General features: G+C 61.8%; 1 protein-coding gene across 1 annotated transcript; it reads right to left on the bottom strand.

Annotated features, from left to right (window-relative positions):
- Positions 1 to 4,562: 4,562 nt before the first annotated feature.
- Positions 4,563 to 22,090, bottom strand: ONECUT3 (one cut homeobox 3). Its single transcript, XM_037504231.1, is given in 3 exon segments — positions 4,563 to 4,855; positions 20,918 to 21,451; positions 21,454 to 22,090. Coding segments are annotated over 3 exon segments (1,464 nt in total).
- Positions 22,091 to 22,544: the final 454 nt, after the last annotated feature.

Genomic DNA, 22,544 nt, shown 5'->3' with positions numbered 1-22,544 from the left:
CAGGGCTCATTCTTCCTTTTTTTTTTTTTTTTTTTTTGGTGAGACTACATGAAATTGCCTCTCCCAGTTTAAAAAAATCAAAAACACTGACCTCTAGTGACCCAGTGGGGGATTTGCAGGGAAAGCTTTTTCTTCATGGTGGGGTAAGTGATATAGATAAAGCTTTCTGGCTCTTGAAGGGACAAGAGTCTGAGAAGATTATGCCCAGCAGCCCTGGCTCCCAGCTTGCCGCCTGCTGACACCTCCCACAGCAGCTTATAAGGCCCAATTCTGGTACCCACCTAGACTCACCCCCAACCAGCATGCCCTGGTTTATTTCCCCAAATTCAACCACCTCACACTTCAGGCTCCAGAAAGCAGTAGGCAGGGATGCCTCAGAAGCAGGCCCTAACAAAATCCTCATATTGAGACCAGGTTGGTGCCTGAGTTCTGTGGGGTTGGGGGCTCAGAGAGGACCAAGCCAAGAAAGAGGCAGGTTTTGGAGAGGAGAGGGGTAAGCTGGGAGAAGGTGGGCTTCTGCTTCCATCACCGGCTTCCTCCTGCTCCATCTTCATGGTGGATGAACCCCACTCCTTCCTGTCCTGCACCCTGCTCCCCAGTTGGTCAACACACATGCTCGGTGAGTGACTAGAAAATAATTTATTGGAACAAAACAAAACATCCAGCACTGCAATGGTTAACAATAATGACGATTAAAAAAGCAAAAAACGTTTAGGCCTGTCACCTGAAGGTGAACCGAGAGGGCTTGTGTTCCCTCTAACATGGGGGAGGGCACTTTGATCCAAATAGTGTCTCCCTGGAAAGCGGCCCTAGTGTCCAGTCTTGATTAAATCACCCAGGGCCACAGGGCCTCCTGAGCCTCCCTCTCCCCTGGCTGAGACAATCCTTCCAAAGACCAGCCCTTGGGGGGTTCTGCTGGGGCCACGAGGAGTTCAGGTATTTGCTGGGCTGGTTTGGGTCAAACTGCTTGGGCAGAGGAGCTTCACCGGCCCAAGTTCCAGCTGGAGCCTGGGCTTCCTGGGAGGGTCCCTGGAGCATACCTTGCCATCCCCCCCACCCCCCACCAGGTCCAGCCCTCCAAACTGAGGCCTTCTGTCCTTCAGGGGGTGAGGGACTCCCTTTGGCTACCCCAGTCCGTCCTTCCTAGAGTTTGTCCTGGAAAGTGGGCTTTCCCCCGGTAGGAACGTGAAGGGCCTTGTGGTAGAAGTTGTGTCATAGGCATTGAGACTGTCCCGGCATCCCTAGAATGATGTGGGGCCCCTTCTGTTGTCTAGGACCCCAACTTGGGTGGGAGTGTGTGCATCCCCCCACCTCCCAGGCCTGACGGGTAAACTCATGCCCCCTCAGGGCCCAGGAGACTGAGTGTGTCTGGGTGGAGCCTGGGCGGTGCCTGCCCAGGGAGGGGGGGCAGTCTCACGAGAGCCCTTTGGATCTGGGGAAGTTGGGGTGCACCCCAGCCCCTTACCCATGGGCAACAAGACTCAAATCAGCTGATTGTCTCTCTCCTCTGAACAAGACACTTTGGAATTCATGCTAATGTGAAACCAGCCAGGTGGGAGGCAGGGGTCTGAGATGGCAGTGATACCCATTTGCTCCCCAAAACCAAGAACAGGAGCTGGGGCCCCTGCCTGGCTGGGGCTGGCAGGAGGCCTGCGGTTACAGGGAAGTGGAGCGCCCCCTGCCTGCCTCATCCCTTCCTCTCCACCCCAGCCTCTGCCTCATGGAGCCTGCAGGACACAGTTCCTTAGAAAGGGGAAAGAAACAGCAGCGAAAAAAAGTGCTGGACCGCGCCAGCCGGGCATGAAATACACCATGCAACACGGTTCCGGGCACTGCCCACCCCCCGCCCCCACCCGCCACAGCACAGAATCATCAAGAAAGAGTACATTAGTCATGCATCAAATCAAATTCCATTGTGTCTTTTTTTCATTTTTCTTCCTTTTTTTTCTTAAATTACATTTGAACACAGAACACACAGAATAATAAATACTCTTGTAAGACATGACTCCAAAAAAACGAGAAACAGAACACACCAAAGAACAGAAAGTTATTCCTCTCGCTCCCTCTTTCTCTCTCTCTCTCTCCCTCTCTTTCCTAAAGGACTCGTTTAAATAAGAAATCTGTAAACGCCTGGTCCTCCCTCCCGCTCACGCTCTCAGTCTCTCCCGCACGCTCTCTGCCTTTTGCCGCTGTCACCCAGCTTCCGCTGCCCTGACATTCAATATGTCTCCCATGGAACTCGTCAAAGAAATGACATACCATCGTCTGCAAAATTATAATTTAACGGTATAAAGCTTCAAGTCACGTATTCCAAAAACTAGCTAAGGATTTTTTTTTAATCACATAAACTATACATTAAATATTCTGAGGTATTTCAGAGAAAATTGTCAAAGGCTTGAAGGAATTGTGCTGGAGGTGTCATTCCCTACGTGGAGAAAGATCTTTGGTACATGATGACCAACTGGGTGTTTGGGAGGGGCAGAGTGGGGCTGAGGGGAGACGGGGAAGGTTGGGGTACGGGTTGGTGGAGGGGCTTGGCGGGGTGGGGGCTGGTGGGTGTGCTCACATGAGCACACGAGTGTGTTCGAAGGGGACTGGGGAATCTGGGATGTTTCTGTGAGTCGGGTCAATGGGCTTGACCCTAAAGGACCACAGTTCGCCTTGCTGGAATGTTCTACAGTTAGAACAAGCCCACATCAATACCTGCAAGCAGGGGCTCTGGCCAGCGGGGGGCCCAGGTGTTCATGAGCAGGGGAAGGAAGGGGCCTGGGTCCAGCTGGATCCCAGTCCCGTGATCACAGACAGGACAGCAGTGCGTGTGCTCAGGAACGCGCCTGTGTTTGGGGGGGCAGGGGGCGGTGGCTGAGAGGAAGGGGACTCGGGATTCTGCCCCAACACCCAAAGGTTCCAGAAGCATCACTCAGATCTGGTTGCTTAAAAAGCCAAGAGAATAGCGAGTCGATAAGGACAAGAGAACATTTCACAGACATCTTTGGTTCAAGAAAAAGGCACTCATCGACATCACTATCCTTTCTCTCCCTGTCTCTCTCATTGTCTCGCTCTCTCGGTGGGGGCGGGCGGCACCTGGAGGGCAGGGCCCGGCGTGGGGCCTCACACACACCTGGTCCCCAGGTGAGGGAACTGAAGCATCCAGCACAAGTCCTTGGGGGAAATCTTTGGTATCAGGTGTGATTTTTTTCAATCACAGACATGAACGTTTGAGTGAGGTAGCCTTTACCTGGGGGGGCATTTCTCTAGAAATGTCTTTTGCATTCTCAAGGGGTGGGCGTGGCCTGGCCTCCTCGCTGGGAGGTGGCGGTTGGGGCAGGGTTTGGGGGGTGGAGGTTCCTTCCAGCCTTCAGATCTTGAACCCCCGACGGACTCTTGGGATCCAGCTGCCGGCCAGTCTTGGGGGGACCAGAGGAGACGAGCAGGAGGGTGGGGGGAGGGGCTGCTCGTCTTCATTTCTGACCCTTCCCTCCTAAATTTTTTTGGCAAAAAAACCGGAGCAAGCAGATTCCACCTTCTTCGGCATCTCTTTTCTCTCCTTGGAGAGAGACCTCGCCCTCGCAGTCACCCTGGTTGCCCTTACAATCCGGTGCCCCCTGAGGGCTAGGAGGCGGGGCGGTGAGTTCCAGAAGGTTCCAAGCAGACAGCAAGCGACCCCAAGACCCCAGCAAGCAGGGCCTCCGATGGGCGCGGCGCTGGGTTCGTTTCTCTGCGGAATCTGGCTTTGTCTTCTGTCTCCTGGGGTCTGTCTGTCCCTGTGTGTCATTCATTATTCAAGGTGCCTAAAAGTAAAGTGAACGGACAGCGGGGTCCCGAGGGAGGGGAGGCGACTGGAATGTACCCGCATGTTGAGCTTGCCGTGCCCTCCAGCCCCGGCCAGGGGTGGGGAAGGGTGTGCGCCCGAGGGTGCCGGATGGTCGCCGCTGCTGGACCCTCCCCAGACTTTAAGGCAGGCAATTCTTGGCACAAGGACTCCTGGCCGCCGGGGGAGCAGCTGGGTTCTTGGCTGTGGGGGCCGTTCTGCCAGCGGATGGGGGTCGGACGGGGTGCGGGGTAGGAGCAGGGATCCAACTCCACGCGGGGTCGGCGGCTGGGGGGGTCGTCCTGCCGCCCCCCGCGGGGGCGGGGCGGGCGGGGCTGGCGAAGGAGGAGTTCTTCTTAAAATTCCTTTTTTTAAATACCCGGTTTATATAGCTAGTATGTGCTTCTAGACCCGCTTTAAGGGACAACACGGTGAGCCCTGTTTTTCTCGAGGCCCCCTGGACGTCCTGACCTGGGAGGGAGGTGAGTCCCCCGCTCGCCCCGCTGCCCTCTGGGCGGGGAGGACCTCCTCGGGCCTGGCGGGGATTGGGGTGGGGAGAAGGGGCCCTTTTTGTGCACTTGGGATGGGGGGGGTGTGCTGCGTCCCCTCCCTGGGTGTGGGGGGCCCGGCCTGCACCCCTCCAGGCGCCCCTGGGGCGGGTCTCGGGCCAGCAGGGCAGGGGAGTTGGGGGGAGACGTGGGAGGGCGGCGCCCGGGCCATCGAGGCACGGAGGGCGCACGGCCCGGGCGCCTCAGGCCTTGGAGAAGGTCGAGGCGGTGCCCGCGGGGCCCCCGGGGGCCGCTCCAGGCTCCTCGGCCCAGCGGTTCATGCAGCGGCGCCGAGCGTTCATGAAGAAATTGCTGACGGTGTTGAGCTCCAGGCCGAGCTGCTGCGAGATGGTGACCTGCATTTCCTTCGAAGGCCGCTTGTTCTCCTTGAAGATGGCGATCAGCGTGCGCCGCTGCAGGTCCGTGAACACCAGGCGCTGCTTCTTGGGCTGCAGCGCGCGCTCCTTCTGCTGCTCCTGCTCCTTGCGCTTGCAGGCTGGGGGGGCGACAGCGCCACCGCGCGGCGGGCACCGGGGAGCAAATCGGGGAGCGGGGGGGAGGGGGGGTGGACACGACCAGGAGGCAGCAAGAAGGTGGTAGAGACAGAAATGGAAGGAGACGGAGGGCAGGCGGGCAGGGGCGGGCAGGGGCGGGCAGGGGCGGGCAGGCACAGAAAGGGAGAGGCGGGGTTGGGGGGGCGAAACAAAGAGAGGCACACGTCAGAGCACATCCCCGCCGGCGCCGCGCCACCGCGCCCTGCGTCTTCTCCAGGCCAACCCTTCCCCACCCTCCTGTTCCCAGCCCTCTCACCCCCTCCCGGGGGCTCCCGCCCAGGACGCTGACGCTCGTGGCCTCCTCAGCCACCCACACCCCCGGCTTGTGAGGGGAGTGTCACGGGAACTGCATATGCGAGTTACTAGGGGAAGAATAGGTCGTTGGGGCTCATCACAAACCCCAACAACCTCCCCCTGGAATGATGCCATAACTAGGTTCTCAAGGTCAGTAGCAGCCTGGCTCGCGGAGCTGTCCTCTGAGGCCTGGCCACACACCTGGTGAGTCCGGCCTGATTCTGGTGTCTGAGCTCCCACCCCCACCGGCAGGTTGAGACTCAGACCTGGCCTGCCTTCACCCTGGAGCTGGAGGATCTGAGGAGGAGCTGTAGATGTGGGGTCACCCCTCCCTTTCCTAGGAGGGTGCCAGGGTCACCTGGCACACAGCGGGAGGGAAGAGAAGGTTGTTGGTGGCTGCCTGTAGGGTCAATTAAGTTGCTTAGGCTTTTGCCCCATGGGCCTCTGTGGCTATCACCCGCACCTTGATCTTGGAACGCGAAAGGCGCGTTCCTGACTATGGACACCTGAGCGTGGGTGTGTGCGCATGTGCAAGTGTGCACACCTGAGCCTAGAGGTGAGGGCTCCAAGGGCGGAGTCACTCAGAGACTGTTATGGCAGCGTGGATACAAGAGGACGAGTAATGGTTACGAGAAGACAAGTGACTACAGAAGAGGTAAGACCACGAGAGCCCAGAGAAAGCATATGATTCATGGGGGGCTGGGAGGCTGGGTTGCCTCCCTGCCTCCCAAACCCTCCCGCCTGGCCTCCTGGCCTCCAGGCACCCCTGCCTTACCAGCCCGCAGGCTTGCTGTAACTCTGCCCGTGGCCACAATGTTTGCAAAGGGAAAACATGGCAGCCACTCACGGTGGTGGAGCGAGCCTGCAGCCTGCAATCTGGCTCCTCCCTGCCCCACCCTAAAAGTGGACCCTGTGTCCTCACTGGGATGGTAGGTGGAAGAGATGAGTTACACTGGCTAGGGTTGGGGTCCTCCTCACAGGGGTGGGAGAGGCTATATCAGAGCCTCTGAATGCTACAGAGCAGTAGGTGGTGGGGAACCTGCCTCTTCGTGCCTCCTGTAAAGCCACTGCCCCAGCTGCTCTGTCACTCTTAGAAGTGGTCAGCGGGGTAGGCTGTACTAGCAGATCCCTGCTGCCAGCCCTGGTGGTCTACTGGGGCCATGCATCAAGCTGGCTTTTTAGTATTGGAACAGTACGAGCCAGATAGCATGCCAGATTAATGTCCACACTGGTCCCCCCAAATGAATGTTCTCTGTGCTGTGTAGCTCATTTCTTGGGGACAACATATTCTTCTATGTGAACCAATGATGCACACTTTCCTCCCAGTCTCTGTGACCTGGGATAGCAGGCTCCCTTGACTGTGGTTGGTTTTATGATTAAATAAGAGTGGTTTTATGATTAAATAAGTTTACTGTTGTTGAATAAGAACAATTAAAGACTAAGAAAATGCTCTTAGAATTTGAATATACAAATAATCGGTATAAGGATTAGGACATAACATTAAGCAAATATCCCAGGAAATAGAACAAAGTAGATACAGAAGTGGAAAGATGAGAGAAAAATAAAAATAAAGTTAGAAGATGAATTGAACAGGTTTGTCATCTGATTAAGAGGCAATCCAAAACTAGAGTTAGAGATTACCAAATAGATAATGACAAAAAAATATGGTTGGGGGCCTCCCCGGTGGCGCAGCGGGTTGAGCGCAGCGCTGTGAAGCTGTCCGCAGCCTCTGCAGCACAGGTTCGATCCCCAGCCAGCCAGGGAGATACCCGCATGGTGTAGCAGACCCCTCCTGACTCGCCCGCTGCTCCCCTCAGCAGTGTATTTCCATCAGTCTGCCTGTTCTGTTCCCCACTCTGTCTCTGGTGAATTCTCTCACCCTCCCGCACATCTGGCCTGTACCCCAGTTCTTGTATAAATAAAAAAAAAAAGCATGGTTGGAGGACATCAAAGTCCAATTTTAAAAAGCCCATGAGTTGTTCAATTCAGTGAATGAAAAAAAAATTCCCTAAGGCTCATCCTTGTGAAGATGTAGATTCCCAGAATAAAAAGATCGCAATAGTGCTGAGAGGAAAGCCAGATGTCATGTAAAGGACTAGAATCAGGGTGGCTTTAAAGCTTCCCAAAATCTAGGAGAGTGAAGCAATACCTTCAAAATTCTGAGGGAAAATAAGATTAAGCTGCATTTAGATGCCCAGCCAGCGATCAACACAAAGGTGGAATAAAGTTGCAGGCAGATATTCAAGGTCCCCAAAAGTTGACTTCCGGACATCCTTTCCCAGAAAGCGACCAGAGGATGTGTTCCATCAACATGAGACGGTAAATGAAAAAAGGAAGGTGTGGGATTCAGATGTGATTCAACCGAGGAGAAAGGGCAAAGGAGTCCCCCAAATGATGATGAAAGGGGGAGGCTGGAGACAGTGGGACAAAGGCATCAAGGGCCTAGAGGGCAGCCCTGTCTGGCTCAGAGCAAGCTTGCAAGGGGAGTAGAGAGGGAGGATCTGATGTGTGTGGAAAATCCTATTGATTTGGTTTTGCATTTTGTTAAGGACTGTGAAAAGAACTTGTGTTTGGCAACGATTAACTCCTGGAAAACCAGTTGTCAAGAAAGGAAATGCCAATCCTATGTATGGCTCAGCTGTGGAGCATATTCATTGAAATCTAACAACATTAATACTGAGTATTAATTTAGGCAAAGATTGTGTTTGTAACTAGGTTGAGAAACTCAGTTTCTCAGGGTGCGGGAATGGATCCTGAAAGACAAAGCCAAACATAGTGATGAAGGGGTACCAGGTTGTTTGTGCACAAAACACACTTAATATATGTTCATATTTTATCTGTTTAAAGAAACATTACAAGGGGGCCTCCCTGGTGGCACAAGGGGTTAAGCACCGCACTATGGAGCAATCCGCAGCTTCTGCAGCATGAGTTCGATCCCCAGCCAGTGAGGGGGCTACCCACATGGTGCGGCAGATTTCTCTCCTGTCTCACCTGCTGCTCCCCTCAGCAGTGTATTTCAGTCAATCTGCCTGTTCTGCTCCCCACTCTGTCTCTGGTGAACCCTCTCACACCCCGCACCTCTGGCCTGTACCCCAGCTCTTGTATGCATAAATAAATGAATCTTTGAAAAAAAAAAAAGAAACATTACAAGGACATACAAGGAACTACCTTGACCTCCCATCTCCTTGGAATTTGATGGGTCTTTGAGGGTCTTGGAAGGAGACCAGGTCCCTCATTCTTTCAAAGAGAAATCTGGGTCCCAGACATCAAATACAAGGAAAGAGTAAAAACCTCAGCCCCAGACCTTTAAATTGCAAAGAAGGCCCTTCTCAACTATGTCTTGTTCTCTCTAATTCATTCCTGCACTCATGCACTCATTCATTCATTCCTTTGCTCAGCAGTCTACTCACGAATTCATAGGTTAGCAGTAGAGACAGAGATACAAATGCTTCTCAGAGCTTGCAGGAGTTTTACATCTCAAGAGTCTTAAGTGTATGTTCTCTTTCCACAGGGAGGGGATTTTCCTCCTTATTTACTCAGAGAAGGTAAACCACTTGCCCAAGGTTGCACAGCAAGTCCGGGCAGGGCAGGGTAGGAGCCAGAGTGGATAACCCTTGGGCTGTCTCTTCCTGGTACCGCCCCCTGCTCCCATCAAGTACCCCATGCCCCCCACCCCCATAGAGGCTGGGGAGGAGCCAGACGAAGGACAGGCAGGAAAAAAGTTTGAATTTTGTCGATCACAGCAAAAAGAGGCCCTGCTTGCTTCCCCCCTTTCTGGCGTTCAATCTAATTACAGTTCCTCACAGCCCAGATCGATCAGGGCTGCAGTCAGAGCTGTTTACCATGAGCAGCTTTTGTCATCACTTCCCTCCCCCACTCCCCCCTGGCGTGGGCCTGGAGCCCCTGCCCAGTGAGCTGGGGGGAGGCAGCCCAAACACTCCCCCATCCTGTGTCCATCACCGCCCGGGCCCCCTCAAGAGCCCCCCCCCTCCCCGCCCAGACACCCGGGATCACCCCTCCCCTGAGAGGCAGCATAGAGGCCACTGCAGTGCCTGGGCCCGGAGCCCCGGCCAGGGTGGGGGTGACTGTCAGCCCCTTTAATAGACGTGAACGCTGAGCCTGGGAGGCAGGGGCTGGCAGAGGAGCCGCATGACCTCCAGCCTCACAGCGCCCACCTCTGCTGGGCGGCATCTTCCATGCCAGCCACGCAGGGAACCCCGCCGGGCCCCCCTGCCTTGCCTCTGGGCCCTCACTCCCGCCCACCACCCGCGCCATCTACAGCCACCGCCTGTAGCTCCGTGGCCCGCGGCCCGCCCGCCTCCCTGCACTCCCATCTGTCTGCGTCACCCACTTTACCTTCAGCTCATCTTTATTTTTTAATTTAATTTTCAAATGAAATATTTGGGTGCCCCCACCAGGTATTATCTCCTTAATGCACCTACCCCCAAGATCCCCATGGCCCGCCCCCGAGTCCACTGTGCTTCCTTCCCACCTGGTTCTTCCCCTTCCACCCCCCCCACCTGCCCCGTTGCCTCTTCCACCCGGACCTCCTCCTCAACCCACATCACCCCCCACACGTACCCCTTCTCCCCATCGCCTCCTCACCGCCTCCTTCCACCTGCACTGCTGTTCCCCCACCGTCTCTGCCCCAGCACCCTCCCGTGGGCCCTGCGCGTCTGCCACCACCTCTGTGCCCGCGGGCTCCCTTCTGCTCCAGAGGCGCCCAGTCCTCTTCCCCTTCGGCCCCCGGGGACTTGCCCCACAGCCCTGCTCTCCTCCTGCTTTCTCTGTCTAGAAAGCTGCGGGGTCAGCCCCGGCCCTGGCCCGTGCTGGAGGCCCAGGCGGCGCTCAGGCCTAGGTGCCCCCCCAGGGCAGGCGAGCCGTCCTCAGCCAGAAACTGGCCTGGACCGTCGCTGCCCTGCGCGCTGTGGGAGGGGGACGCCCCGAGCGCCGTGGCGGGGCAGCAATGAGGCTGAGACCCCATCTGGGGCCTCCCCTGCTCTCCGGTCATGGAGTTTCTCCTCTTTAGGGCAAGACTAAAGCCTGGGGTTTCTCCCGGAATCTGGGGGCGGGGGCGGGGGGGGGGCGAGGTCAGGAGTAGGGAGTTAGGCTGCCCCCACCAGAAAAACCCTTCAAGGCTCCACAGCAGTGGCCCCCACCCCAGAAAGCCCTCCCCCGCACCAGAGCCCCAGCGCTGTCCTCTGGGGCCACCCAACCCCGGTCCCGTGGGAGCAGCCCGCGCTGGTGCTGGCCGGGGGGTGACAGCAGCCCTCGTGCCCTTGACCCGCTGCTGCGTGGGGCCCAACCCAGAGCAGTGTCCTAGCCTGGGCGGGTCCGGGGGTGGGGCAGCCTTCCAGGGGCAGCGCCCTGTTCCCCCGCACCAGAGCAGCCCAGGCCTGCTGAGGGCAGGTGGGGCCCGAGTCAGTCACCCTCCCCCAGAGGGCGGGGAGACCCAGATCTGCCTGGCTGGGAGCCGGGCCAGCACCGCTCGCCCTCAGGTCTTGCACACAACCGTCTCCTGCCCAACCCCTCGCTCGGCCCCCCTCCTTCCCCCACCCCGTCTACCTGCCCCCTTTTCTCCCTTCCCGCCCCCTCCATGTGCCCTCCTTGCCCACCTCCCGCTTCTAACCCCTCCCCCAGAGGCCTCCACGATGAAGGTGCAACTTGGGTGCCCTTGGGTGTTGGCATCTGTCTTCTGAGTCCCAAGGCTGTCAGTGGCTGTGGGTGCCCAGGGCCCCCTGCTGTGTCTGTGCCCGAACATCCCTGCGTGGACTGAGTGGGCTGAGTGTGTGGGGACCCGTCTGTCCCCCCTGCATCAGGGTGCCCAGGTGGGCTGCCACACTGGCCTGGCTGGGTGGAGCCTGATGCTTGAGCAAGGTGTGTGGGGCCCTTCCCCTGGCTACGGCGGGGTAGGCCCCACGCGTGCACAGACCGCGGGAGCCACTGGGACAACCTGCAGCTGTGAGGCTCATCCAGCGCAGGCCGGGCGACAGCAGGTGCAGGCACTGGGGGGCCAGGGGAGGCTTAGGTGTGGCAGAGGAGTGGGTGGTGTGGAGACCCAGGCCCGGGCCCTCAGGCTCACTCGTGCCTGGCCGAACCCACGCGGCGTAGCGGGTGATGAGACAGGAGCAGGAGATCCGGGGCCCGGGCTGGACACGCAGCTGCGCTGGGGAGCATGAGTGGCACCGGGGCGACCGCACAGCTGAGCGTGACAGGTGTGAGCCGTGACCATCTACACTCCTGGTTGGCGGAGCCACCATGATGGCTCTGGGGGTCCAATAAGGGGGTCACGATCATTGGTGATTGGGGTGCTGGCTGCCCCCCACTCCCTGGTCGAGGGCTCTGTGATGCGGGCCCTGAGGGAAGGCCAAAGTGGCCGGGCGGGGGTGTGGTGTGCGACACACCAGTCCCTCATTCCTACACTTACCAAGCACCTACTGTGACCGCGTGGCGTGGCTGAGCGAGACGGAGTTGTGACACACAATGGCAGACGTGTGGCTGCAACAGCCATCCGTGGCTTGGCGGTGGGGCACGCCTGAGAACTGCCGTCAGGCGCCCGTGGTGGTGTGGACCTCACAGAGCAGCTACACAGACCTGGGGGTGCGGCGACTGCGTGCCAGGCACGTGGCACGGCCGCTGGGACCCTGGCGTGTGTGGGGATGTCATGGCTGCGGTGTGTGTCCTAGGACTGGGATCATGCAGGTTGACGAGAAGCAAAATCCTTGTTCCAAAACAAGGCCACATGGGGGGCTGCAGGTGGCAGGTGGGTGGCGGGGGGGGGAGATGCCAGCTCAGGCTGGACGTGGAGACAGGATCCAGGCCTGGAGGACAGTGGGGTGGCAGCGGGGTGGGTTGGGGGGATAGTTAAGCTCAAAGCTGAGCCAATGAGAAGAGGCATGAATCAGAGGGGCCCAAGGGGGGGACCACCCTCCCCCCACCAGCCAAGTTGGTTTGACGGGGAGGACAACAGCTGGATGACGGCCCCAGAATTCAGCTGGGGGGCGGGGGGGACCCGAGTGAGCAAATGTTCAGTCGCTTTTTGTCACACTGTGCTGTGCCTACAATATGGCAATGGAGAAGTCACGCTCGTCTGACCCCTGCACCCACATGGGGTGCAGGGTAGAGGTGAGAGGCAGAGCTGGAACTGCCCGCCTCTGCCCACCCCTCTGGCCGGCCCCTGCTCTCAGCTCCGGCTTCACAGAGCCCACAATTCAATAGGAACCTGGTCTCCGGCTGGGATGATGACTGGTTTCCTTGGAGACACTTCCCGCCCTGGTCACCAGCTGCCAGGCCCCAGATGTGGGGAACATCTATGTCCCCACCCTGGTGACTTGTCCCCACTAGGCTGAGCTGCTGGAGCACACACCCCTCCGGCTCGCCAGGGCAGAGGCAGCGAGTGACTTGCCCCGTGTCAGGCCAGTCACTCCGAGGGGCCGGAGCCCGCACCTCCACCTCTGTCTACACCCTGCAGTGCTGAGGAGTCGGCTAGAGGGCTCCCAAGGGTGGGAGGGCCACCGAGTCCTCTCCGGCGGGCTTGGACAGCTGGGGCCTCTGGAGGACTCGGCACGTCACCTGGCCCTACTTGGTGACCGCCTCTCCCGCCCGCCCACCGGCCCACCCCCCTCCGGGCCTGCCCGCTACCTCGGCCCGCGCCCAGCCGGGCTGAGAGGCCCCGCCCCTCCCTCCCTCTCTCTCACCACCCTGATGGGATTTTAATGGCCACATTTTCAAATTAGTTCTGAGCCTTTCAAAGACTTATCAGGGAAATGAGCGTTTCCACGGGGACTCGGGTTGCCCCTCCCTGGGGGCTCCATCTGGAGGTTTCAAGGCCCTGGGGTGGGGAACAGCGCCCGATTCCCCACTCGGGCACTCACACAGGGGCCAAGTGAAACAGCATACACAGGCCGCCCCCCCTTCTCTCTCTCTCTCTCTCTCTCTCTCTCTCTCTCTCTCTCTCTCTCACACACACACACACACACACACACTTACGCAGCTTTTATTTTTAAAAAAATGGTAAGAAGTCAGGGTGGCGGGCTGTTGAAAATGGATTTGAAAAAGATGACATGAAAGGATTCAGTGATAAGAGCAGGGAGCGCAACCTAGAAGGGTGGGGGGACCCAGCATGTAACATCCAGGAAGTTCACCCGCAGGTAAACCGACTGCAAAGTGGTCACCCCTCTCCTGGCCCTACTGACTGCTGCCTGGGGTGGACCCCCACATTCCCAAACAACCTAAATGGCCTCTGGGCAGGGAAGTAGTTGAAGAGAGAAGGAAATGACCAGCCAGAACACTAGGCAGCTGGCAAAAAGGAAGCCAGGGAAACGCTTTTCTTGTATGGGATGTTCCAGCTTGGGGGGGGGGGGCGGAGCGGGCAGGAAGCGCAAAAGGCTCTTGGCCGTGTGTTTCTCTTTTTTAAGGAAAAGAATGTGCACTTGCAGCTGCCAGATCTTTCTGAAGGGAAACTAGACCCTGGTTTGCAGAAGGAGGGACATGGAGGACGCTGTCTTATTCCTTTAAAATTTGGAAACTGGCAAATGCGTCAACTTAAAAAAAAAAAATGCAGCGTTTAAAAAGGGGACAGAGAGAGGTGGGGGGAGAGACCAGTTTTGTCCTTGATCCTATTTCATGCGGCCTCTTTTTATCTGCTCGTGCTCCAGCGAGGTTGGGGTCCTGGACCCCACTTGGGGGAAGCAGGTGCACAAGGTTAGCCGCGGGTCAGGACAACTCGGTCGCTGGACCTGAGCCTTGGACCCGCCCATCTCTTCTGGGGCGCCCCATCCCCGCCCCCAACACACACCACCCAGCCCTGGGGAGCAGCGCCACGCACCCAGCTCTGCCACCCCAGGCTCCTAGCCCCGCGCCCCGCGCCCGACGCGCAAAGATGCCGCCGCCCTGGGAGGCTCCGCGTGGAAGAGCAGAGTTCCCTGGGGTGGGACGCGAGTGCCCAGTGGGGGTGCGCCCTGCCGTCAAGCCCCTGCGGACGACCAGCGCTGGGGTCCTGGTCTCCTCCGGCCGGGCCACGTGCGCGTCCGGCCAGGCGGCGGGGGGCTGGGGGCGGGGGGCGCAGGACGCGCTCCTGCTGGCTGAACCCGCGCTCCTGCGCCGACAGACCCCCGGCGGGGCCAGGGCGGGCTCCGCAGCGTTCCCGGCCCCGCCGGAGGCGCTCGCTGGGCCGGTGGAGGAAACCGAGGCACAGCCAGTGCCCTCCCGGGCGCGGATGCGCAGGGACACTCGGATACGCGTGGACTCCGGGTGTGCGCCCGCAAACCCCCATTCCGACCCCCACCCCAATCACTGTGGGCTGCGCGACCCTCTCCCAGCTCCCGCCGCGCGCGGGGCAGCCAGGGCCCGACGGCGGGGCCGCGGGGGGCTCACGAGTGGCTCCCAAGCTCCTCTCTGTCAGGGAGAGAGAAGGTTTTCTCCCCCGACCCCCGCCCCCGCACCCCGTGCGGCACGGAACACGCCCCACCATGCCCAGGACGCGCGGGGGACCCGAGCTGCAGGCGCCGCTGCCTGTCCCCTGCCTGCGCCTTTCCTGCTGCAGCCCGCGGTCCCGCAGCCCGGGTCACCCCGCAGCCCGGGTCACCCCGCAGCCCGACCGCAGCCGCTCGCCCTTGTGTCCATCTGCGGGTCTGTCTCTGCCTGAGAGGCGGCGGGTCTGAGGGGCCCCCACCCCCACATCTGCCCACAGGGCAGGCCTCCAGCGGTGACGGGTCCCCTTTCCTAGCCCGGCCACATCTCCCACCTCCACCTGTTAGCAAAGGGGAAACTGAGTCCACAGGCGTCCTGGGACAGCCCAAGGTCACGTGCGCCCGGCTGGGCGCCCAGTCCCCCCTCTCCTGCCAGCGCTGCCTTCCTCATTGATCACGATCCATATTTAATTAAAAACTGGATTCAGACCCGCGTGGGCTCCCTGGGTGCGCCGGGCTCGCGGGCTACACACAAAGACCAGGCCCAGGGGCCGCCTCACTTCTGGGCGCCGCCGAGGGCGGCTCCGGCACCAAGACTTTGTCCTCGCGCCCACCAGCTGCAGCAGGACGGCTCAGGCGCCTGGAGCGCCCAGGTCTTAAGGGTCCTGGGAAGCCTCCCGGCAGGGGGTAAGCCAAGGAGTGGCCCCAAGGAGTGCAGGGTGGGGGTGGGGGCTGGAGCTGGAGGTGGGCGCTGGGGAAGGAGCACAGGAAGGGGGGGTGCGTCAGGGAGGAGCCAGGCGGGGTCTCCTTTGGCTAATGGGACTTCAGAATACCGGGGTCAAATGCCAGCTCCAGCCCCTTGCCCTGCAGGCAACACCCCCAGACTGTGCTCAATCAGAGAAGTGTGGAGCCTGGGGCTTGGGGAGGGCTGGACTTCTATGGCTCACCCTGGGGGGCTAACACCAGGAGGGGGTGGTTCTCCAGGAAGTGGGGGGTCCTGGTGGCTCCTATTTGGCAGGAGGACGCTTGGACTTGACCCCCACACATCCTCCCTGAAGGTCTCTGGGTGTCCCTGGGGGGGATTCATGATCCTGTTACCTTTTAGAGGAGCCCCAACAAGATGCACCCCTTGTTCATCTGCCCAAGCATCATTCAAGCTGCTTGGAGTCTAGAAGGTCTGTGACCTTGGAGCCACCTTTCTGCCCCTGAGTCTTTGTCCCTGCTGGGCCACCTGCCTGGAATGTCCCCCATCTTTGAGGTGGGCACCTGAGCCTCAGTGGAGGGCAGGGGAACTGCAACCCGTACCCCATTCACTTGGGGGAGAAACTGAGTCTGCTCTCCCTCCTCCCGGCACCTGCTCTCCTTCCCCGGGGACAGGCTTGGCTTCAGGTCAGCAAAGTGGGAACCATGACAGCACCAGTTGAAAAGCTCCTTTGGGTGATTCTACCTCTTATTCCTGAGGGGTGAACCAAGGAGGGGGGCTTTAGGCATCCCAGCTCGTCTTCTCCATCCCCTTCTGGGGCGACCAGAATCACTGAACCCAGGTGGGGTCTTGGGGTTGCCTGCAGCTGGGCTTGTAGTCTAGGAGGCTAGTTTGGGGGACCCAGAGTCACTCTGGCATTATACATGGCCCCAGACACTGTCTCCCCCTACTCTTTGCATCCTTGTGGGGGCCTTGTGTTCCCACCAGACCCAGGGTCCCTTTGGCACTCCCTGCTCAGTGTGCAGCTCCCACAGGGACCATAGTTGCCTCGGGGTGACCAGGAGCCCCCACAGATGAGCAGAAATGAGTATGCGATGGTAATCAAGCAACCCCTTAGGGCGCAGGATCTGTAACTGCCCTGAGGCCTCTGTGGGGGCAGTAGAATAAGAACAGTCTCAACAGGGCCTCCCTGGGGGCGCAAGGGGTTAAGCACCACACTATGAGGCTGTCCATAGCCTCTGCAGCACAAGTTTGATCCCCCGCCCCACCTCGAGGGAGCTGCCCACATGGCATGGCAGACCTCTCCTGTCTCCCCGCTGCTCCCCTCAGCAGTGTATGTCAGTCATTCTGCCTGTTCTGTTCCCCACTCTGTCTCTGGTGAATCCTCTCACCCTCCACACCTCTGGCCTGTGCCCCAGTTCTTGTATGCATGAATAAATAAATCTTAAAAAAGAGAATAGTCTCAACAAATATCTACAGGGGGGATTGAATCTGCCCATTTCTCAGATAAGGAAACTGAGGTTTGTACCCTCACCCAGGTGAGGCCTGGGACTCCAAGTGTGCTGCTGGGGTCTTCAGGGGAAGGGGTCCTGCAAGAGGCGTGGCTCTCCTCTCCTTTGGAGAAGAGGTTTCTGCAGAAGAGGCAGGGGCCTGGGCGGACGGCGGCTGTCCAGGGCCTGTGGGCGGATGCACAGCTCTTCCTCCAAGTGGGCCTCTGGGATTGGATGTTGTTGGCTGGGTCCCTTCAGCCTCAGACCCTCTCCCCTCCCCCCATTCCAACCCCTGTCCTAGACAGTGGTTGCAGAGTTGGGGGGCAAAGATGGGGGCAGGCAGGATCTGGGGTGGAGGGCAGGTTTGCCTTTCTCCTTCTACCCCGCCCCTCCCCGCCGAACCCCGCCCCTGGCCCCCATGCTGCTTGCTCAGTCCACCTGACAGCCAGCAACACTGCGCGCCCCTCGTCGGCGGTGTGATTCCAGAAATGGCTCCTTCCCTTCCTCAGTTTCCCCTGTACTGGTCTCTATCCCCAGGACCTCCCGCCCCCCCCCATTCTGGGCTGCCCTGACTCGGCCCCGGGGAGAGGCCGCGAGAGCCTTCCTTCCCGCTGCCTGCGTCTGATCTTTCATCTTGCACATATATTTCTGATCAGTTACAAAAAAATACTTTTCCTCCCGAGTTGCAATTTAAACAATATTTGAAGTAGGCCCAAGCCATCGACCCCGCGCGGGTGATGAATTGGAATCGGTAATTCGAATTCATCGACCACCCCCACCCCCACCCGCCGGCCGGGCGTCCACCTCCCATCCCCGCCCCCAGCCCGCTCCCATAATTACTGTTTGAGCTAGAACCGGGGAGGGCTCCTCGGAGGAGGCAACTAGAGCTGCCCCACTCAGGATCCTGGCTGGAGCGGGGTAAGGTCCTTGGTTTCACAGCGGTGGGATTGGGGGGGCTGCAGGGGGGCCGTCCTGGGGACAAATCAGTCCAAGAATCTCAGAATGTGAGACCCAGAATCTGCTCCCCCAGAGCAGGCACATCTTCCAGAGGGGTAAACTGAGGCACACGGCGCAGGCAGGCGCGCGGGGCGGCAGGGTGAGGGACCCTGAGATTCGTGGTCAGGTGTTTGAGGGCTCCAGGGAGACAGAAACCAGCCCGGCCCCCAGCTCCGCCCCGTCCTGGAGCGAGAGGGCGGGACAGGCCTCGGCAGGCCAGAGGCCCAGGGAGGCTCCCGCAGCCCGGTCTCACTAGGTCCCGTCTTCCCCCCCCCCTTTCTTCTCCTGCGCCCCTTCTTCTTCCTGTCGCCACTTGGGTTTCCCCGTCTCCCACCTCACTTTTCCTTGCGCTGTTCACTCCGCCTCTTTGTCTCTTCCTCGGCCAGTCTTTCCCTCCACCTCTGCTCGCGTGTCCCTCTCTCTCCCGGCCCGCACCCAGCGCCCGACAGCGCCCCAAGCTCCCCCAGCAGCTTGGGAGAGTGGCCAGGCCGGGGGTTGAGGGGTGTGTGGGGTGTGTGGGGTGTGTGGGGGGGCGCGAGGGTCCCTGGAAAGGCGCTGGGCCAGACGCAGACCGCAGTGGGCAGGTCGGGGATCCCTGCAGGCTTGAATTGTGCCGGGGGAGGTGTTTTCTGGGGGTACCCGGAGGCGGTGGGACGGCAGCTGTGCCGGGCAGAGCACTGGACACACTGGGGAGGGGGACAAGCCCCGCGGCCTCCCTTAACCACAGCGATTTGCCGCCACTTAACCGCTTTTCATTTGCTCAGCGACTGGAACTAAAGGCCTCCAGGCCAGCCCACACCTAATTACCCCTCGGCTTTGGGCCAGGCCGCCTCTAACTTCCTATGCGGAGTCCAGCGGTGTGGACAGGACCCCAGCACACTGGGGGTACCTGCTGGGGGGCCCCCAGCACACTGGAGGCACCTTGAGTGTGTGTGCACCCCGGCATGGACGGGACTCATCAGTGAGGCCAAGGCTTGGGCAAGTGCCCAGAGGAGCTGGGGACAGACGCGGAGGCCTCATCCCTGGGCTAAAGTGCCCTGCAGGGGGCTCCGTGCAGGAAGGTCCTGCACTCAGCAGGCACCCCAGGGGCCCCTTTTCTCAAAAGGGGAGAGGGATGCCTGGAGAGGGAGACCGCCCGCCTGCCGGAATACAGATGCCCGGGAGGCCAGGCTGGGCGGCATTGCAGCCTCAGTTTCCCCACCTGTAACTCTGCTGGCATCTGAAGGAAGACCCAGACTACTCGCCCAGCAGCAGGAGCACCCACAGGGATTTTTTGCCTGCACCTTGTCTTCTGGGGAGTCGTGGTCTGTTTCGGGTGGCCCTCCGTGACCATTCTAGCGGGCCTTATAGTCGCATGACGTGGGGAAGGTGGACAGTGGCATGTATTGTTGGGCCCACCCCTGCCAGACACAACACCCCCTGAAATATACACCTTGTGAAGGCAGAAGGGGGGCCCCGATGGCAACATGGAAGACCACAGGCCATCAGAGGCGTGTACTTGGCATCAGAGGCGTCAGAGTCACGCCTCTGGCCGGAGGCATGGGGGTGTGCACCCTCCTACCTGATGTCACCTGGGGGCAAATGGGGGGGTTTGTTGACATGGGCGAGTGCACGCCAGGCACACCTGTGTGATCGCATGTATCACTGCAATGTGACTGCAAAGGACAGCGGGTCTTATCCTTACACAAAACTGTCCGGGTTCCTTCCCGATACCATTTCTAGCACATCACAATGACCTCCCCTGCTCTCAGCAGCCGCCACATAGGAGCCCCCGGCCCCTAGGAGGCCCGGCTGGTCACCTCACTTTCCACCCACATACAGGTGCAGGCTCCCTGGCGTGTCCAGCGTGCCTGGGGGAAAGGGGAGGAACAGTCACCTCTTCACCCCTAACTGAAGCCCACTCTCCCCCAGTCTCCCTGCCTGCCTCCCCTCACTCCTAGGGGTGCTTAGCTTGAGCCCCACCCTTCTCCAGGCCCCCCCCCCATGATCCAGCCATGGATCTGAAGCCTGAGGCAGCTATTGTCCCAGAGGCTGGGGTGCCCAAGGTCCCCTTCCCAGCACAGCCAGGGAAAGATCCCCCCACCCAAGGCCGGTCCGCTGCAACCACAGTGGCGGGGACTCTTCTGCACCCCCACTGCGCACTCTGGAGACGGGGCCTAGGCCGCGGGGCTGGGGCAGGTGTGGACCCAGCTGCTGCCAGCTGGGAGGGGGAGGGAGCAGGGTCCCCAGGGGTGGAGTGCCGAGCCGGTGTGAGAGAGACAGAGACACAGGCAGAGAGAGAGAGAGGGAGAGAGAGAGAGAGGAAGGGAGGGCGGGAGGGAGCAGCAGAGAGCACGCAGGAGGAGCAGGAGCGGGAGCACACGGGGAAGCCGGCGGAAAATGCACACATTTGTCCCAGCAAAGAAAGCAGGCGAGGGAGACAGGACAAGCACAAAGCGGCGAGGGCGGCAGCGGCCCGCACCCAGGAGCTGGCCGGCGGGCGCAGTGGGCGGGTGTGACAGCCCCTGGGCCACGCGGGCCGAGGTCTCCCGTGCGCCCCTCCCCCGCCGATTCTCGGGTGACCTTTGCCTGCGGCCAGAGCGGGGGAGGGGGTATCGATCGCGGAGCGCCGAGCTACAAAGAAGCGGCGAGCCGGGGCCGGGGACCGCGCGGGTCCTGCCCTGGCTGCTCGGGCCAGAGCGCGCGGTGCCCCTTCCCGGTGCCTCTGCCCGGGCGCCAGGGCGCAGCGAGGGCCGGGTGTTCGGGAGGAGGGGAGTCGCGTCCAGGGACACAGCATCTCCCCCCGCAACACACACACAGACACACACACACCCACGAGCTATCTGCAAGTTGCTCCTGAAAGAGGCCCCGACCCTCCCGGAGTCTCCCAGAGAACGCAGACGCTCCCCCGCGGCGCTGGCCTGGCTCTGGGCGGGGAAGGCGGCACAACCCCTCTCCCAGGCTGGAGGCTCCCGCAGGGCGCTCCGCGCGCTCTCCGCCCGCAAGGGAGTCCCGGGCAGGCCGGCGGGGCGCGGGCCCAGGCGCGGGGAGGGGTCCCGAGCGCCCCGCGCCGCCCCACCTGCTGCCGGGGAGCCGCGCGGCCGGGGTCCGGCGGTGCCGGCGCGCTCCTACCTGCGAGGCGCAGCGCGGACATGCGCTGGAACTCGGGCTCCTGCAGCCACTTCCACATCCTGCGGAAGGTCTCGCGGCCGGACTTGAGCTTGCTCCACGGCTTGGGGTTGCGCAGGAGGTCGGAGAGCGTGCCCTGCGAGCGGCACAGGATGCGCTGCGCGAAGATGGCCTGCGGGATGCTGTAGCGCTTCAACTCCGCCGTGATGCGCTGCGCCACCTCCTTGGTGTTGATCTCCTCGGCCGCCGCGCCGGGCCCCGGGCCGCCGCCGCCGGCTCCGGGGCCGCCGCCGCCCGAGTGCGGCCCGTGCGCCCCCGCGGCCGCCAGCCCGCCCAGCGGCGCCAGCAGCCCCTGGGCGCCCCCCGCGCTCGCGCCCCCGCCGGCGCCGCCGCCTCCGGGCAGCCCGCGGGCCAGCGCGTCCTCGGCGCGCCCCAGCAGCGCGGCGTGCGGCTCGAAGGCGGCGGGCGGCAGGAGCTTGTCCCCGGCCAGGTGCCCGGGCGCGCCGTAGGCGGCCAGCGGCGGCGGCGGCGGGGGGGCTGCGGGGCGCCGTGCAGCGCGGGCGGCAGCGCGTTGGGCAGCGGCGACAGCGGCGACCCCATGGCGGGCAGCTCCTTGCCGTAGGGCGCGTAGAGGTGGCCCACGGAGGCGAGCGCCGCGCGCTCGTCGCGCATGAGGGTGAAGCTGCCGCTCACGCTGGCCGCCAGGCGCTGCGGCGGGGGCGGCGGGGGCGGCGCGGCCGCGGGGTGCGGGTGCGCGTGGGGGTGGCCGCCGTGCGCCCCGGCTACGGCCGCGGCGGCCGCGTGCTGGTGGAACTTGTCGGCCACGGCCGCCAGCGGCGGCAGGTGCTGCAGGGGCGTGAGCGTCGTGTAGGTGCCGCCCAGGCCGGGCGCCTCGCAGGCCATGCCCATGGCCGGGTGCAGCGGCCCCGCCAGCTCCCCGCGGAAGTCGGCGCCGCCGCCCGCGCCGCCCGCGCCGCCCGCGCCCGCGCCCGCCCCCCCGCCGCCCCCGCCGTCCAGGAGGCTCGCCATGCCGGCCACCAGCCCCGGGCGCCCGGACGCCACCAGGCCACGGTGCTGCGCCGCCGCCGAGCGCGCGTGGCCGGGGCTCAGCAACTCGCCCGCCTGCGCGTGGGCCACGCCGTGCAGGCCCCCCAGGCTCTCCAGGCTGAGCTCCATGCTCCACCGCCTCGCGCGGGCCCCCCGGCCGGACTGCCCGCCCGCCGCGCGCGCTCCTCCGCGCCGGCCCGGCGCGCTCAAGGCCGCCGCATGGTCCCCGCCGGCTCCCCGGTGGCTGCGCGCGAGGACGCCCGGCTGCGCGGCGCACGGCCCGGCCCGGCTGCGAGAGCGGCCACCAGGATGTGGCGAGGGGAGCGGCCGCCGGCGCCCGGGCCCGGCCTGACGTCAGCGCCCCCGCCCACCGCCCCGCTCACCCCCGCCTCCAGCCGCCGCGCGCTCCCCGCGCCCCCCGCCCCCGCGAGCCCGGGCGCGCCGGGGTGGGCCGGACTCGGGGCTTCGGGGGTCCTGCCTCCGTGCCCACCCGCCACCCCCGGGGGCGGGCGGTCCCCGCGGACAGCGGGCGGGGGTCCGACGGCAGACTCCGCCGGGGCGGGGCCCGCGGCCTCCTCCTGGG

This window comes from Talpa occidentalis, unplaced genomic scaffold (assembly GCF_014898055.3).
Source record: "Talpa occidentalis isolate TD23 unplaced genomic scaffold, MPIMG_talOcc4v2.1 talOcc4.12, whole genome shotgun sequence".
Lineage (NCBI taxonomy): Eukaryota > Metazoa > Chordata > Mammalia > Eulipotyphla > Talpidae > Talpa > Talpa occidentalis.
This window is presented reverse-complemented; position numbering and strand designations above follow the sequence as displayed.